We start from the raw sequence: 19,763 nt of genomic DNA, 5'->3' as shown, positions 1-19,763 counted from the left end.
GCTTCAATTCAACTTATAGGAAGTTCTCCATATTAGGATGCGAGATTAACATTGTAATTTTCTGCTAAGATTAGTATCAATGTATGATAGTTTTGTCCCAGTTTTACTCGAGGAATGGAATCGAATCGAATATAAACTATATAATATTATTACCTGTCTCATTGAGGGAAATGCAAGCAACTAACGTTATTATGTTCATTCAAAAACAAATACAATATTCGGCCATAATTCAGAATCTTACAGCAGTGCCTCACTTTGTTTCTATTTGCTAAGCAATACGATTCATTCTCACTTCAAATTGATAGTGCGTTTATATCATGGAGGTACTATGATCATGTCCACAAACAACGACTTTTCCGAAATAACACAGTTCAATGATATAATATCTGAGAAAGTATTTGAATTTTATCGACTCCCTATGTTATGTCATTCTAACGAAATCATTGAACATAAACTAATTTTCATTTTCTATAGAAAGAATAATAAATAAACACAGCCAGCTAGCATGAATACCCATTATTGGCAAAGGTTTTTAAGCGAGAGCATTGTTATAATAAATTCTTCCGCAGTTATATTGTGTGACAGTGGTTCAGATTTCTCAGATATTTAGAGGCTTATTGGTTGAGATTTTATCGCTATATCAGACACATATATAGAGTTTTCATTGTATTTGTAATGAACTTCAAACTAGAGAGAGAGAGAACTTGGGTGAGGTGACTTGGGAAGAAATAACATTTAGACCTGTCACAGTCCTTACTACATAGTACTTCCTTCAGTACCCACGCTTTTCCCTCAATCACAGAAATCGAATAAGATTTATAGTCACCGGGAAAACAGGAGGTCGGTTGGGTATACTGGGTCCAGCAAATATTTACGAAACTTACACAACCAGCGCTGCCGCTTGCCCCGGCATATACATCCCCCTGCACATCCTTCGTTCAGTTCCCGCGTTACTAATGACGCCTGTTGACAAGCTACAGCCGATTTTCTTGTGACCACACAAAAATATTTAGAAAAGTAAGTTGATATTTTGTTGTATAATTATTGTATTATATATATGTACTCAAATCTGTTTGTTACGCCCTAAAATAAAACAAATGATTGCCTTAACTATTTGGTATTTACATATTTATTTTTGTTTCAATTAAACACATGCCTATGGTCGACGGTTAGTCTGATTCACTCTGTAAACGTTGTTAAAGAGATTTCAGAGAATGCACTTTGTTCTTGTTTTATTTGATTTAATCAAATTCATTAATACATTATTTGTAATTATTATACTGTTATAGAATAAGCAGAAACCGAAAGGTAAGAAAGGAATTCACTAAGAAAAGAAAATGAAGAGGGCACTGGATGCGATGAAGGCTGGTTCAAGTATTAGGACAGTATCAAAAGAATATTACATTCCATTCCATTTTCTATATTACGAAGGTATAATAGAAAAGAAAATATTGACTCTTATCTATTGCGTTGGAAAAATATTTACGGTTGAATATGAGAAGTCCCTATGTGAATGCTATAAAATTTTAATGTTTTATGGTCTCTTAACCAGAGGTTGCGGTCAAGTAACTCATGATATAGTGAAAATAAATAGTTAATTGAAATACAAATAAAATTACCGTTATAGATTGATTTCGTGACTTTCGTGAGCGAGTTCCGGATGTCACTGTGAAAACTCCCGATTACACCGTCCGAATTGCGTTTCAATAACCAAGTTATTGTCATCAGAGATGATAAACTGTAACAGTATTCAAGGAACAAACGGTCAAAATATTTTTGATAATCTTCAAAATGTCCTCAACCGCATTTCAGAATTTGCAGATTGTTCTCACATTCATAATCAGGATAAAACTGCTACTGTTACTGCATAAAACATTCTGAAAGTTTTAACTCCAAAAGAATCTATGAATATATGTAAGTGACTAAAGGGGAAAAAGCTTACCTCTTTACTATATGTAACATAATTGCGGGTGGGGTTGCAGTGCCTGGTGCAACAGCCTTTCCCAATGTGGAAAAAATTGGAATACCATCAGGTTCTCTTATATGCCCGATTCCATCAGGGTGGTTGAAAACTGAAGTTTTTATATATGTTATTGAACATTTTGTGCAGCGATCAGGATCAACGAAAGAATCTCTATGCTTAATTTACATCCTCACATATTGGCAAAGCTCCAGCCGTTAGACTCAGTATTCACCAATCAAAACTTACTATGTAACGACAATGATGGATGATGAAAAATTTGGGATATCCTGTGGGTATTAATGGGATTGGTGCTCTAGTTGATGAAGTTTTTAAAAATTGTATGACACTTGTGAACATAAAGAACTCTTTCAAGAAAATCTTTCAAGAAAATTCGACAGAAATAGACTGATAGACCCCATGGTGAAGAAAAATTGGCTCTGTTGTTGACGGTAATGAAAACTTGGCACAGCCAAATCAAGAGACCGAAAACACATTCATAAATGATGATAATTAAAATTTAAGTCATGTCAGGTTCCACTACTGTTAGTTCAGAAAAAGATGATATGACCCCACAGCTACTAGCCCATCTTTGTTTAACAATAAATTAGCCTGCCAATTCTGTAGTTTAGTTACAAATTAATAGCCCTCCAGTGAGGGCCATCCCTTACCAAGATCACTTCAACTACATGGATAATTACTCCAGATGAATTCCGAAAACCTTTGAAAGCAGCTGCAAGGAGTAATAAAAAAAATCCAGGCGATTAGGAAGATCTCTTATTACAACTAACACACCATAAAAGCACGAGATTGAGGATAATAAAAATGCAATTAATTGGAAGAAAACTGAGAAATCTACAGAGAAGAAAGCTTCTAGCTTGAAAGTTCTTTTAATTCAACTAGTTTAGGTTTCATTTGTGATATTTAGAAAGAATTAATGTTTAGAATCGTTAATTTTGGAGAGAATTGTATTTTCTGTTTTATGTGCGTATGACAGAACTTTTTCTTAGACCAATAAGTTTTGTTTTGATGAAAGTTTTGCTTTTGTTCCTTGTGAAATTGTTAACCATGGAAAGATCCATTATTGACCTACCAGTATACTCAATAAGTTAATTTTACTTTTTTTTCAAATCTCATTTACCACAACCGACTGCGACAAGTAAAATTGAACTATCTTTGTATTAATGGAAATAGTAAAAAGTGATTGTTATTTGAAAAGTATAAACGGCGAGATTAGTTTAGTAATAAAAATTGAAAAAGTAATCAAAACTTATAAACGTTAACGAGATCGCTCGATTGCTGATCGCTCTTTTCATTACTCTTGTTAGTTAAATAACTATTAAACTACATAAAACCAGTTATGACAAACTCATATCGTACGATAAATGAAGCGATAACTGTTAAAAACATATGTACTTCAAGGAAATAGTCACTTCTATAAATGAAAATGAGCTACTTAATGTAAAATGAAAGTTATATATTCGAAAGTATGGATATATTCAAGTTCTTTATGAGCTATTTTCAGTCTACTGTTATATTTAGTTATACAAATAAATTATTATTAGTACTATAATGGTTGTTTTCTACACTTCAACTGGGTTTAAATATATGAGGAGCTTTGAATTTAAATCCACAAACTCTAAATAAACAAACAAATGCCAAATCATATTAGATGATTACACACAATTTGGTATTCGTCAGTCGACGATCCGACTAGGCTTAATCAAGTTTTTGAACCTCGTAGGTGGAGGCGTACAGTTAAAAGACCAGATACTAGTTTAGTTTCGCGCCTCTTTGACATAACATTGGATTGATAAGAGAGGAATAAGACCTTTTTGTTTGCCTTTGCTTGTGTCTTTTCAGGTATTTCCATCCATCTTAATGGAGTATGTCTTGCAAGAAGTCTACACAAAAATGGATTCTGACCCGGTGGTGGTTTTGCTGACCTTAATCTGACGAGAAAATCGGCCACATTGTTGCTCTTGTTCTCCGAGTGAACGCTCTCTTGATGATGAAAATAAATAATCAATTGAATTGAGCCAGTTGGATGTATATCAAAAGGAATATTTGAGATAATATAATAATTCATTATAAAATTATAATGGATACATAAAACATTGTTAGTTAGTACTTCAGAGTACTGGATACGTACATTTGTTGTACAATTAATCAAAATAACTATATGCACATTGCAATTTACTAACGTCGATTATGAATCAATTTATTTATATGTATCTACCAAAATATATGTGAAAGAACAAAGGAATATTTCTACAAATTGTAAAGTCCTTATTACAATTTGGTATTACAATTACTTCCGAAAGAGTTATGCGGTGGTATTTATAACAACCTAGTTTCCGGAAAGGCTGTGAATCTCCAATATTAAATTTAACAACTGATTAAACAAAATGGAAAACGGGACACAAAAAAACGGAGGTGAAACCAAAGACTAAAAAGTCTAAATCAGCACGGCGAAATATATTGTAAATATGGAATGGTGTGATGCCCAAGCATACCTTCAATATACCATAAACTATTAATGTGCTATATTTTTCACTTGATTTGATTTGATGAAGTTTTATCAACTTCAAGGATTAACACCAAACATTGTTGTTAACTTACGAGAAATTTGGTGATACTTCCTTATTTTTCTTGCCTATGTTGCGTATTTGTTGTCAACAACAATTGATTTACCGTTTCCATATTGATTTCACGGAAATGTTTCTGTTACTATTATTTTTTTGACATTGACACTTAATATTTTGTAGTGTAGTTTCAATTACATTGTCAAAAGTTTTATTCCTTCTTTTAATTTGAATTTAACCCAAGAGGTCAGTAATTTCATCCATTTTGTCAATTATTATTATCTCATCAGTCAATTCCTTCTCAATGGTTTGAGGAATGAGGGTAATCCCAAATTCTATATTTCCCTCTTCAAGTATAATTTTTGAAACAACAGCTGTCAAATTTTTTAACAATAAAAAAATGCAGATTGATAAGATATAGTGACTGTTATCCAGGAAGCTCATTGAGTAGTATACGTGTTTATACTAATGATTTACATCGTTCAGGACATATAATACAAATAAAAAAGTTCTGTAATCTTTGGCGAAGAGCTATAAAGATAGAACATCATTTTACACAAGCATTTGAGCACGAAATAGCTTTTCGCAAATATCTTTCTAATAACACAATTTGTTAATGTTATTTTGGCAAAATAAAAAGGATTTTTTCATGAAGATCTGTTTTTATTTCGAAAAGGTGGAAATGACTGATAACGACATTACATTATTGGATCGGTTCATGAAGGAAATTGCGAAAGAACGATGTATGTGTGGAATAATTTTTTTTTTAACCAAGACAACGCGCTTTGTCAGATGTCAATAAAAACGTACCCGCCACATTCTTTGGACATAGACTCCAGAAATAACTGTCTGTTTTCAGACTATTCAAAAAAAGAAAATATCAATCAAATGAAGAATTTGTAGCTAAAACAGTTTCCTATTTTGAAGATTACGTTGTATCAAAATGACAGGGTGGAAATGTATTGGACTTAACTGAAACGATCTAGAATTACTCTTATTTTGTTACAGTTATTACTCTGACGGTTTTTTCCAGTACCTCAGCGGAACGAGGTTCTTTTATTATCTAATTTGACAGCAGTGTTAGACTGCGGGCTATGTCAGAGCATTTTCATTTATTTTTTTGTTTTTATTAGTCGAACCATTGTTGGCGTTTTCAATACTCTCTGGTCAACTAGTAAATGTGGTGATCTATTTTGTGAAACGTTTTATTTTAAGTTGCATCGTCATTATTACTTTTGGTACTATATAGTCTACCTGGTAGCAATAATTCCTTCAGTTAGACTTATAGTGGGATGCGCTTCAAAAAGTTTAGTTTTATATACTGTGTGCAAAATAACGATATCAATTAGACCAGCTCTATGATTGACCTATTGTGTGAAACTGTATGTGTTTTTTTTTCATTCAAAATTATAGTTATTAATATTTCAATTGAAAATACTCTAGTTACCCTTAAAACAAATTGTTTCCTTGGAAGAGTTGATAATACGATAATTCTGTTGTTCAGGTAGTAACCGAACAACTTCCAGATTTGTAAGCTCATAATTTGTGAATTTCTGCACGTACGTAAGCTTTTAGTTGACTTTCTGAGCTGGGAAATCGTGGGAAGTTAAATTTATTGGATATGCTAGGGATATACATATACAAGATGAATAAAATGTAAATGGGGCCGGGTACTGAATACATAATATTGTCATAGAAAGACAAATTTATGTAGTATTTCCTGCGCCACCACTTTTCTTTGTTCAACTATGTAAATTATAACAATGGTCGTATTTATTATAACTTATTTATGAGGTTGATGATAAAGTAATTTCCTTGAAATCTGGAAACACATGTTAATTGTACGGATATTAAGGAAATAGAGAACCAAGAGGAAATGAAGGCGATGAACATTGTCATCTACAGATGAAGAAAGAAAATAATAATCGAGAAAATATATAATGTCGTTCGAGCATGAAATCGTTATTATTATTTGAACAAGAAAAAAAATTTCAAGCCTTATAATTCTTCAACTAATTTTTTTCCTATTATAGAAACATAATAAAATTTCTTAGTTAGAATACAAGTAATTTGACCGATGAAGAAATGAAAAGTGTAGTGTTATAATGTTTTTAGTGTAGTGAGTAATATGATGAAGTTTAAGTGGGAAATTAAATTGTACAATTATATCCGCGAACCCTTTACTCACGAAACATTACAATTTGGGACGTATTTTTGAGAAAATTATGAAATATTCTATTTGGAGCTCATTAATAAATCAGTCAATAAAAAAGAAGTCCGACAGTTGTTTTTGAAGGAAGAGAAAGAGAAGATTCGTTTGGGATTCAGTGAATTTTTTGAAATTTATGCTAGTTACAAGGAGTTGATAAAGAGGTCATAAAAACAAATGTCCATGAGGACTTCAAGAAAAACCAGACGAACCGAGGGTGGATATGGAAACCCCTACCCAAGAAAAAATGAAGACAGGTCAAGAAACATTGGAGGAGTGTCCAGAACAACTGAAGGAAGGAATGAAAGAAGAAAATTTAGAATTACGCCAAAAAGTTACAGAAGAAGTGACAAAGACTCAAAACGAAATGAAACAAAACATTGAAACAGCTATCAAGAATGAAATTTAAAAAATAGAAAATAAACTGAATGACTATGTAGTAGTGGCTCAACGGCCAGATGGAAGATTTGAATTTGAAAATAAATGTAGTTCAAACGGAAATAGAGGATAAAGTGACAAAAGAAGCAAATAGAATCAAACGAAATCTTGAAGACACAAAGAATGGATTGAAAAATAAAGTTGTGGAAAGCTCCTGCATGAAAGATATCGAAGAAGGTACAGACTTGGAGAATAGGTAGCAGAAAAAAATGGAATAGCATCTGGGTGGCTGGAGCGATGCTAATACAGTAATAAAAGCTATGGGCGATTGGACGAAAAAGGATTTTCCATCAAAACACCACCGTTCCTGGGAAGCTAAGCAAAAATAAAACCCCCTACATTCGAAGGTAGCTTGCTTTGGTCGACGTACCTAAGAAGATTCAACTCTGTAGCCGAAACTAATGATGACATTCGCTGAAAAAAGGCTACATCGTCGTTAGATGCTCTTCGAGAAGATACTCTGGAAAGTTTTCAAAGAACCAAGAGATTTTGTATGCCAGGTTAAACATACAGAAAGGGCGATTTTTGGACCGGCATATGAAATTGTTGTTCAGAATAGAATTTAACACCAGAAGGCGTACTAAATGTCGACATCACACGTTTAAGAAAACTGGCATTTTCATTTGTGGCGAAAGTCGTTTTAGGAAACATTTTGCAGGAAATATCAGAGGTATCGAACTAGAGAAAATGAATTTTGGAGTTGATAACACCAAACTTCAAAAGACACTTCCACAGATCTAAACAATAAAGGATTAGCTGAAATCAGTGAACACATCTAGACGCTCTTCGAAAAATATGGAAGTTCTATAAACAGACTTCAGATCGAGTGCTAGAATTCTCAGTAGATAAGACAGAGTAGGCTTCCGCGTTGCTATTATGGCGGTTCCAACGAGGAAAATCCCATGAATCTAGAACTAGAACTACCAATCCACTAACAATATAATTAAAGGGATTTCTCTATTGCCACAATTTCTTCGTCATATCAATTCGAAATAAATTGCTTAGCTCTGTGATGAATTATCACTGTTTAACCAATAACGCAGAAATTTGTGAATTCATTTAACGTTGTTCAATGAAAAGTAGGTAAAATGGAATGACGCCTTATATTTTCCCTAGAGTTTATTGAAAAATGGGATGAAGTTCTTTTGAAAACTAGAAATTCACAATTCACATTTTAAGTGTCATGTGCAGATGAATTAAAATAGCAGATTTTGGAGATACCCTTTACTTTTATTAGAAACAGGCAAGCCTAGGAAGTCAGTACAATTTTCATTCATTCATTTGATGCTAGGTTTGGTAACCTTTTCGCAACTAACTCAGAAACAAGGAGTCGTATGGGAAATTTTTTTATATCACAGCATAATTTTCTCGTCATCGACCTGGAACACCCTATATACAAAAAATTTAATTTATAATCAATTTTTAATCAAGCTACAAATTAGGTGTTTTGCCCGACCTTGTATATCTTCCTCAATAGCGCTTGAAAGATGACTTAGACATTCCTGAAGATATTCTATTATGATGAAGCTATTTTTTAGTTAAATGCAATAGTTAACAGGCCCAATAATCATTACTGTAATCGGAAAAACTTACGCTGTAGAAATGAAGTGTTACACTGTTTTCCAAGAGGACTGCGCTATCCCATATTATAGTCCTGTGGTGTGCAGAAAATAGGAAATATCGAAGAAGAACAACTGATATTGAATATCTGAAACACAGATCTTTCACGCAACTGAAATTTCTCATTGGAACTTGTTGTTCATTCTATTCCATTTATTTTTGAATAATTTCAATCAATGGGTACGAAACTTTGTTCCAAAGGAGGAAGAAATGAAAAATCTACAATATTATAGTGAGTTCTTCAAACATAATTTGTTTTTTATGAAAGCAAATGAAATTATCCACGAACATTGTGCAAAATACTGTCAGTAGTTTTAGTTGCTGAAAGATTAAATTTGAAAAAAAAAATCATTCTTGGTAATGTACAATGTCTTTAGTATATTACGTATTATAATGATTCCATCAGCGGTGTGAGTTCCTCAATTTAATATGGAAAGTATCTTGGTATAATAGTAATAATTCTAAACAATAATATAGGTCCGATAGAAGCAATGAATACTGTTCCAAATAAGACCAAATCGGTTTTGATTTGTTAAATAATTCAACAATCACAGCATTTTATCCAAAAAAATATTGTGTCACTTTATTTTATTAGATACATCGAATGTTTCGAAATAAAATCACTCAGAAAGAGTTCAGCTTTCAAAAACATATATTTTGATAAATTCGCCGGGTGTATCTCAGTGAATAATCACTTCAAAAGTTTTAGATGGTAGTTAATCCCCCTGGCGACTATCCTGTAAATCTGTAAATATTTTCCTCGATCTTCTTTTGGCCACTATAGTTACAAAAGTTTCACCATCATTTTTCTTCTGTGACGGATAGTTTGTGAGAAAAGTGATAAATTTAGAGAAGTATTTCAGTCTTCATGACTAAATAATCATTAAGTCACTATGAGAAATATAATTTAAATTTTAAAGTAACCAACGAAAGTCAATATATTCTAAATAAAAATGAAACTTTTCACTCTGTTGAAAGAATCACGATTCAAAGACAATTGGTGTTATCACGCAAAAGTAATGGTATTCGTGAGTTTTTCATTCCATCTAATAAGTTTATTATGTATTTCGTAAAAAGCTGATTTGCTTGAAGAAAGCACTAAAAAACATTTCTATATCAAAAACACATAAGGATGAATTTACAAATTTTCTGATACCGTAAATGAGGTTCTAATACGGCCGATGTTATTATTGTTCGAGTAAGAAAAGAAGAAAGACCAATTAAAAGTGCCATAAATGTGAGAAATAATAAATTTTAACAGTTTCATTACTTTAATTCCCTATAAATTTGTTTACAACAAATTTGGAAGTTGGATCATAAACTGCGTCATTATAAGCTCCAGTTAACACAGGAATTAAAATATACGGACTTTGAACAAGGTTGGCATTTGATGAAGAAATGTATAGTCGATTTTCCACTTTTGACAACATCCTTTTTTCAGATGAGGTTCATTTTAATTTAAATGGGTTCGTAAACAGACAAAATTCTCGTTATTGGATCGAAAAAAAATCCAAAGATGTAATATCAAAAACCACTGCATAGTCCGAAAGTAACGGTATGGGCAGCAATCTCGAGCAAAGGAATTATTAGCAATTTCTTCCTTGAAAATTCACGAGGACGAAACATGTTAGAGGGATATTTGACTCCAGAACTTGCGAGTTCAAGAATCACATCAAATGACTCCATGATAGCTGTGAGACAGATGTTTCCTGCACGACTAATTTCCAAAAAAGGTGATATCCCTTGGCTCCCATGTAGCTCTGACTTTACGCCTCTTGATTTCTTTTGTGGGGACACCTCAAACATAAAGTCTACATGAACAATTCGAGGGACATTAGTCAGCTAAAAGGAAAATATCCGCCAAGAAATGGTAGGAAACCTCCTGATTTATTGACAAGAGTTTTCACAAATCTGCCTTCGCGTTTAGAGAAATGCCATCATTTAGATGATGTTATTTTTAAAAAATAAACTCCATCTAATTATTTATTTTTTCAGCCTATACTTAATAAATCTCACAGAAATCTGGGAAATTAGCATTTGAGAATGTAGCCCACATTTTTCAGTTTGAAATCTTCCGATACCGATCATTTCTATGCTTGAGATGCCCTAATTATTTGGCCGATTAAATATGAAGCAATCACGTGCAACCTATATTGGATATAACCTATATGTGCTCTGTTGGATCAAATTAGTTTTGAAGTACCGAACAGATCGGCAACAGCGGTGCCACTGTTGAGGGAAGCGTACAAAAGGGTTTACATTGTTAGAACTAAACAAATTAATATTTTTCCAGATCATGCTCTGTTTTCAAGTCTTCCTAAACTCAGTAACATAAATGCGAAAGTAAAAAATTGGGCATTAACAAAGGGTGGCACAAATGAGTAACCATGAGAGAGAAAAAATGAATTTTGATATTGAATTACTTTCTTTCAGGGTAACAAAGTAATAATCCACGCTTATTTTCTGAAATATTATTGAGTAAATTCAGATTGTTGACTGTGGGAGCAGTTTTTTCATATTGGGATGAAATTATTTGAAATTCTGTGTTCGTTCCGTACCATTCATTAGATAAAGGACCATTTTCACATGTTGATCACCGGGGCTAGATAGAACTGGGGACGATTGCTGTAGGGTTTTCGACAGTTATTGCGTCCGTCAAACGAGGATACATCATTTTCGTAATTATTTTGCCAAGGCGACGCTACGTTCGCTAATATCAGTCGTCTATTTGTTATTGTTTAGTAGTAGTAAATAAGTTTTGAAATAATTGAATGTTGTGACGATCATTAAAATATGGTTGTGTAGTTGATAGCTGCATAGGCTGCAGTGCAAGTGATCGTCATCAACTGAAATATTTTAAGAAAGTGAAGATGACAATGATGAACATGATCTTATATATATTTTCTAATAATTGGAGCAATAAGCGTTTGACTTGTATTTTTTTAAAAAAGATATTTCCTCAAATTAACACAATCTGTTGTTTGGTTCCAAACAAAAATTATATTTGTGAACTGCAATTTAATGAGAAGGACATCATTAAAAGAGATGAATTGAAAACGACCAATGATACAGAAAAATGTATGCACTGAAACAAGATTCCAACTTTGAAACCTACAAACTTAAGTGAGAGTTGGAGTACTGGAGATGTTGATACTCCTATTATTCTGAACAATGTGTAGACGATAGTTATATTACAATTTTTATTACATACATTTTTCAATTGGAAATATCAAAGAATTTTCACTATCAAAAATTGTTAATGCATTTATATGTGAAGATTCACCCGATAATTAGACTGATTCGCATGATTTTAAAACTTGTCTTGTATTATATAGACCAAGTTTTTATAAAATTCAAGTTTCACGTTAATAGTGTCTCAGTCTCTAGTGAATTGCTTACATAACTTTTGTAAGATGGCTCTTAGAGTTACACACAGGTTTTAGCTTGTAGAATCAACAGCTTTAGAAAACATTTTTTTATTTCGTGATAGTACTAAGAAACTAATCACTTGTTCTTTGAAAAAGAGCTTTATTCCCAAAAGGTCTTGGTGTAACTCATCAAGTAATCAAATTTTTATAATAATAAAGTGAATTGGAGCTAGTAATATTCATCATCCTCCAATGTAAGACAAAAATTAACATGAAAAAATTCATTTGAACTAATGACGAACTAGTTGTATGAGAAAACTATTTTAAAGATAGTAACTTCTTAATATCGAGCGTTTTTGGTGATTTCTGGTACATAAAAACTGCGCAGGACGGTACCAAGAAAACAAACTGATACAAATGAAAACACACTAATGAACAAGCTATTGTTGAACTGCTACAGAACACTATTTGCTTGATCGATTCTCACAATTATATTCTACATCTAGAAGATGTAGATGCAAATAACGATTGAGTTTAAGGGTTTTAAGCATATATTATTTCAAATAGTAAAAAGAAATTATAGTGAGGGTTGAAAAATATTTCAGAAGTGGATAATTATCTTGTTTTATTTCAAAAGTGGATAACGATTTTGATTTACCGTATTATCGAACTTTTAAGATACTAAATACTAGTTTGATAGTATGAAATAGAAATATTCATTTGAATTAAATGATGGGTATATAGAGTCTAATCTTCAATTATCACCTAGCCATTTATAATTTGCACATAAATTAGAATAGAAAATCCACTTCAATTTATTGTAATCCTCCCTCAAATCGATTCTGCTGACGACACTGAACCCGAACATTTCCAACAGAAATATTAGACCAGAGATCCAGAGAATTAATTAATCCTCAAAGTTTCCATCCCAATTGAAAATTCTGTTCGAATACTGACGAACAAATCTGAATAATACAATGTGACCATTCATACTCGACCGACGAACGACGCCAAAGAGACATGACTGCAATTAGATTTATTTTCTACAACTGCCAGTGCCGCAATTTGCCTACATTAACTTTGTTCATCATAACTGAAGAGACTTTTTAAATGTTTTATTCAGAAAGATAGCTAGAATGCCAAAAGCAAAACACGAGTTTCCTTGAATTCCAAGTTTATGGATTGCATTATGCCTAGACTGATCTTGTACGAGGTATGGTTATTAATCAACAAACCTTACAAAATAAGTGCAATGTGCCATACTTCAGCAATCAACAGCTATTACCAGTTACGAATACAGCACTAGCCAAGCGCTACTTTGATTTTAGCAGCCTTTATTCGCATCAGAGTTTCACGAGAAGGACGAATTTGTTGAATTATGCTGGAAAGCTCTTTTTAGACTAGCAAGTGGCAAGAAGCCATACCATATGAAGATAGTCCACCAAAGAAAAGAAAATTATCTGAATTAATATTGAATTAACTTCCGATCATTTGCAGTCCATCTTATCGAAAGTCGATACTAATGCAGAATTTTGAGGTCATCACGACGGCTCCATCGATATCGAGGAACGACTAAATAGGATTTAAGAATCGTTGTTATGTATTCTGTTTTTTTTATCATTTCCGTGATGAGAAAGTGGTGACCTCTCACATTTACCACGGATATAAGAGATTTACAGCTTAGGGACGAATCCAATCTACTATGCTGAAAGGCAATTTAGGCAAATTGTCGATGGTCTTCCAGAAGGTGGCATGACGAATTTCCAATTTTTATCTGTAGCCAGGTGCGATACAAGCCGACTTAATTATCAGGTAAAGCTCACACTTCTGTGATAACTCGTTCATTGGTTATCAATTGTTGTGTGGTGGATTGGTATTCCATAGAAATTTCTATATTAAACTTGCCGATCAACTTTAATTTTTTCTGTGGTATATCAGCTTTATGATCAATTCAGATTCAAATAATTATATTTATTACTTAGTCGCATAGAGCAGTAGTTGAGTCAAACGGCTAACTAATGTATGAGAAAATAGTAAATTTTTTTGGAAAAAATGAGTATAAGAAACATAAGAATCCAAATTGTGGAAAGTTCGTGAGATTTTCCGTGTTTTACTGCTGTGAGATATAAACATTAAATCAATATCAAGTAGACCGTATAATGCAATGCAAAAGATTCCTCAGGAAAATACAAAATAGAACAAGAAAAGAAAGAACCGTATAGAACCGTATAGGTTTCGATTCTAATTAGTTCATTGGCAATGGCAATAGAATTTCCGTATAAGCTGGATTTTGTGGAACCACTGGTGATAATTAAACTGACCACAATGTTTATACGCGCGTTTCGATAACAAAGTTATCGTCTTGAGAGACTGAAGCTGCTTCAGTCCTATTCTTTCTAGAACTTCTCAACATGCTTCTATCCATTTTTCCTTTCTGCTCCTCTTTCTCAAGGGTCTACCCAACTATGTTCGTCCAATCTAGCTATACGTCCCAGCCAACGAAGTCTTTTTCTCCGACTGGATTCGGATACCATTAATTCTTAGGATCATTTCTAGTAAAAGGACCCACTATCAAAAGCACTCTTGACGGTGGATCTCCTTGCTTTAAACCTCTTTTTGTTTCAAAATTTCCCGATAGGCTTCGACAACTACTTCATTATCGGTGTTATTCAGTAATATTTCCATCAAATGTAGTATTTTCTTAGTTATTTCAAATATTGCTAGTGCCTGGAACAATTTTTTTCTACTAATTGAATCATGCGTTTTCTTAAAATCCACAAAGAGGAAGTTGAGATTCAATAATTGGTCATAGCTACTGTTCTAGGTTGCCTTCAGAATGAAAATTTTACCACTAGTTAATTTCCCCTTTTTGAAACCTCCCCGGTACTCACCCTTGTATTTGCCTAATCTAGTTTTCATGATTGTAGCTAGAACTTTATAAACGACACCCAACAAAGTGATACTTACATAATTCATATAATTATGTACTGGGTAAATTATTGCCATAACATATTGGTTAAGTATCTGCTCTTGTTCTCATATGTTTCTAATCAAATTATACATTTTCACCTTTGGGAAATATGAGTTTGCTTGAGAGGGAGTTTTATATTATCCATAAGAATTTTTTCGTTGTGTTTGAATTTTCAATTACTGTTTTTTCCTTGTCTGATCAATTTTTTCATGAAAGCCCAACCATCTCTAGTTCTTTATATCTCTATTTCCATTTTAAAATAGTTTATTATTAGTCCGCTTACAATGTAGAAAGGCTTGAATATGATTCTAGGTGTCTATTACACAGAGATTCCATTTATAATCGGGATTCTAAGTATCCTTCAGTGTTAAATTGTCTGATTCGTTCGACAGTTGTTGAATGAAATTTTGTCACGGCTCCGAATGATTTGAATTTCCTCAATGAGTATCAATACTGTGAAGATTTAGTAATTCGATTAAGACAAAGTTCTTAAATTCAGTGCCAATCTCAATTACTATTTGTTTAGATCCATTGTAGTAGACAACGGTTAGAAACTAGAAGTATCTAAACGAGTTATTTTTGATGGTATTGGAGTAATATTAATATCCGTCGTATTTACTTTCTCAATTATTACCGTAGAATTTGTTGATATATGAGTAATAGTATCCAGTTCTGTCTTATCGACGTCGTGATGGCATAAATTTTTATTTTTTTCATGACAGCTCGGTATTAGTTTTTCAACTACATTTTTGTTCATCATGTAAATTGAAACTATATCTTCTCAGTTCGATGGAATATCATAAAAAATTGTTTTTTGAATCCATTGAAAATTTCTTGTTACTCCATTTTTTTGCGAATAAATTGGAGATTTTTGGAGTTGTTGTCAAATCTATTACTTCCGTTGGAAGAAATAGGGTAAAGGTTTAAAATTTTAAATTTTAAAAATTTTGCAATTCCTAATAATCTAGTTAATCATGATGTTATAGTTAAAAATGGTTTAATTACCTATATACCTACTTTTTTACGCAAAAAAGAAGTAATAAAAATGGTTAACACTTTCTTTGATGAACTTTTTTCACTTAATAATATACAAAGTGATAAAAATGTTGTAAACGTTACAAGAATGCTTAGACAAATAAAAACCACTGATAATACCACAAAATTATTACGGCGACAGATGATTATCGTGTCATTTTTAGGAAACATTCTACCCAAGGAGATACAAATCAATTTGTGTAATTTTGAGAGAGAACCATACATTTACCCAGTTGTGCAATATTATATTTGCATGATACACACTACAAAATTATGCAAAAGCTTCGAAAAATGTAAAATAAGTGGAGAAAAAAGGGGAAAATCATGATTGTAATACTGATACATGATATTGCATCTATTGTAAAAAATATGACAACGATTGCTTAGTTACAAATTCCATTAAAAAAACAATGGCCTTTTGAAACCTCTCATTTAAATAGGCTGAAATACTAGTTAGGAATCCAGCTTATTCTAAAGTCTCTACAAATAATCGATTTTCAGTACTTAATAATCTAGAAAATTCTCCAGAAATATCTAAGCTATCACAACAATCAAATTCGGTTTATCAATTATTCGTACACAAACCATGAACTTCCACAATGAAACGAAAAATCCGACTCATAAATGAGTTATCATAAAGACCTCCCAAAAAAACTCCTTCATTCTTCAGTAACTAAATTTATATTTGACCCTCAACATTGTCACAACTAATTCTAATCTATGGAACAAATTAAAAATTCAATCAGAACTCAATTTAAGTGATTTAAAAAGTATGGATTATGATGAACGGTAAAGAATTTAATGTATTACAGTTGAATTGTCAGTCTATAAATAAAAAAAGAAAATATTTTCCAATTTTTAGATCATAAAAATTTTGGTAGTTTTTTCCCTGTAGGAATCGCAGCTTAAATCGCGTCAAACATTTTATATTCAGGGTTTCAACCACATATCGAAAAATCGCAATGACGGATATAGAGGTATGGGTATTTTTATTAGAATTGAGCTAATTTAAACACTAAATTATGTGATAATACTTTTCGAATATCATTTATGAAAAATAGTATGATTATACATTAAATTGATTACACTCACCGTTTTAAACAATGCCAATGTAGAAAAAAGTCATAAGCCAGATTGATCACTAAAATTGTGATTCCAGTTTCTTTAGACAGCATGCTAAGACCACCCAGTAGAATACTGATCCAGACATGATAAATTCCATCAGCCCTACTGAAATAAAAACATAAAGTCATATTTCTAAAAAATAAGTCATTGATACAGATTAAACATAATGCAGTGAAATTATTAATTTGAAGTTTAAATTTAAAAAATTATTCCATCAAACTTCTCTGTGGATACGCATACAAAATAATTTATATGAATCGAATTGGTTTCAGGTAGTAGAGTGCTCTATTTATAATGTCAATGAACAAAATTTCCCTAGGGAAGAAGTCTTTGTTATTTAATGTGAGCTGGGGAATATGGGAGTCGTGAGGATTTTGAACTAGTTCTAGATGGCTCTAGACGGGAGAAAATCACATGTTCAAACACGAATACAGATTTATACTTGAACAAATCAAGACTTCATGATTATTGATGTGAAGTTTGTATATTGAAGACATTTAATTGAATATATAATATAAATAGAGAATTGTATGATGAGTATGATCCCAACACTAGTTACTGGTAGTTTCAATAAAATATTTCGTGTTTAGTAACGATACGAGAACATACAATTAAATTACTTGCTTCATTGATATATTTCATATAAATGGATATATGGACAAATACATAGTATTGTGATAAAACTCCCTAAAAATACTGAAAACTCATTTTTAGAGATGAATAATTATCAAAATATTGGAAGTATATTAAACTAAGTCAAAACTTTGTTATCAGAATGTCATTTAAGGCCACAATTGCATAGATGATTTCATTTTGATTGGGATTTTCAAGAATTCGTTTGTGTTCAATAGTCTAATATGTTGAAATAGAAGCTGTCGACGATTCTGTTTTACTGGAAATAATTTGGACAGCAAAAGTGAGTATTATTGTGACGTTTCAGTAATTTGGTTTCGATGGAGTAATGAAATCCAGTAACACCGTCGACTACCATTTATTTAAGTGGATCGTATTTTGAGAAGGAATCTGGTTCGTATTGATTGATATACATCTCCACTTGTATTAGGTGCCTTTCTTATAAAAGTGGATTTTGAATCATTAGTCAAAAGAAAATTATATTGGTTACTTACCCATGGTATGCAAGTAGCGAGAGAAGAAAAAACATGCATGCCAAAACATCCGCTCTCCCCACGATTCCAGTTACCTGCAACATCAATTTTGATTCTGTAAATGGTTGAAAATTGATTAGAAAATCTGTCAATTGCATCCAAAGTATGAAATAATTAATCGATTCTCATTTTTTAGTAATAGGATAGCTTCACATTAATGGTGGAATCATAGAGTTTGAAAATAAGTTTTGGTGCCCTTGTAGCAAATTAGGATCCTGTCTACATATCAGCAGCAAAACGACATGGTCGAGGTACGGTATGAAAAAATATGAAAAGCTTGACTACGGTACTATGGTGTACGGATTCTAGTTCTACCTTGTTTTTCAAACCATTGGTCAGTAACTCGAGGCCTCGTAGATGTAATTGCCTCGGTTGACCAGTTGACCTTCCCTTGTGCTCCTTTTCCTTTTTCTGAGTACATAAGATGTTGAAACATAACTTTGTAGTATGATTATCCCAACGGACAATTTCGTGGTAAGTTGAACCAACACCTCGAATACGCTAGAAAGATGATGATTTTCACTTATTCCAATTTGAAGCATTTTATCACGCTTAATATTGAGAATTAGTAATTAACGGATTGATTATTGCTTAATGGGAATTGTGACTATTCCAAATCTTGTATACAACATCCAGTATCAATATTTTTGTTTCTGTGTTTCACCTAGTTGAGTTAACTGACGTTTTTAAACTATTATTCCTATGAATATGAAGATTAAATCTGAACACTATAATATTTTAGAATTTTAGATTTGCTTCTGGATTTTCTGGATATTAGAAAAAATTAAAATTCATTTTTAAAAATAAGTAACTATTTTTCCCCTCAAATATACTCAATTCCTTTCACAAGGCAGCGGTGAAGCCACTATACAAATTGGGCTATTAAATTACAAGTAAAGGGTGAAGCACGTCGATGTTCATACTAAGGGACACATTTTTACGACAGAGACATCTGTCGTATCCGTCCATTCTACTTCCTCAATTCCTTATATCTAAATGAGCAGTATACTCTATGTTGTATTCGGATGGAACATTCCGATATAAATGATTGTCAAACTTTTCTTTATATTTTTACTTTCTGTGTGGAAGAAGTCTCAATAAAATGAAACAACTCTTGAGTTGTTGGTCATTCTTGGCCCAATCCCCTCATGGTTTAGAATATTATGTCACATCAATGTAGTTAGACGCATTTTTTATTAACAAATTTGATGAAAGAATGTCGAATATTATTTTAGAGAGAGCATTGTTAAAAATTCTTTTTAAATGTAAAAAAAATGTAGATTTGA

General features: G+C 32.2%; 1 protein-coding gene across 2 annotated transcripts in view; it reads right to left on the bottom strand.

The window, feature by feature from the left end:
• LOC130447340 (protein O-mannosyl-transferase TMTC1-like) overlaps positions 1 to 19,763 on the bottom strand; it is a 152,650-nt gene that overhangs the window by 62,175 nt on the left and 70,712 nt on the right. For both annotated transcript variants that reach the window (XM_056784107.1, XM_056784108.1), the window contains exons 4-5: positions 18,439 to 18,512; positions 17,279 to 17,416 (exon numbers count right to left, since the gene is read on the bottom strand). In XM_056784107.1, coding sequence (XP_056640085.1) covers positions 17,279 to 17,416; positions 18,439 to 18,512 — 212 coding nt within the window. The remainder of the gene's footprint in view (positions 1 to 17,278; positions 17,417 to 18,438; positions 18,513 to 19,763) is intronic.

The sequence above is a fragment of the Diorhabda sublineata genome, chromosome 8 (genome assembly GCF_026230105.1).
Source record: "Diorhabda sublineata isolate icDioSubl1.1 chromosome 8, icDioSubl1.1, whole genome shotgun sequence".
NCBI classification, from domain to species: Eukaryota; Metazoa; Arthropoda; class Insecta; order Coleoptera; family Chrysomelidae; genus Diorhabda; species Diorhabda sublineata.
The sequence above is the reverse complement of the archived record's forward strand: the minus strand, read 5'-3'. Positions and strand labels throughout refer to the sequence as shown.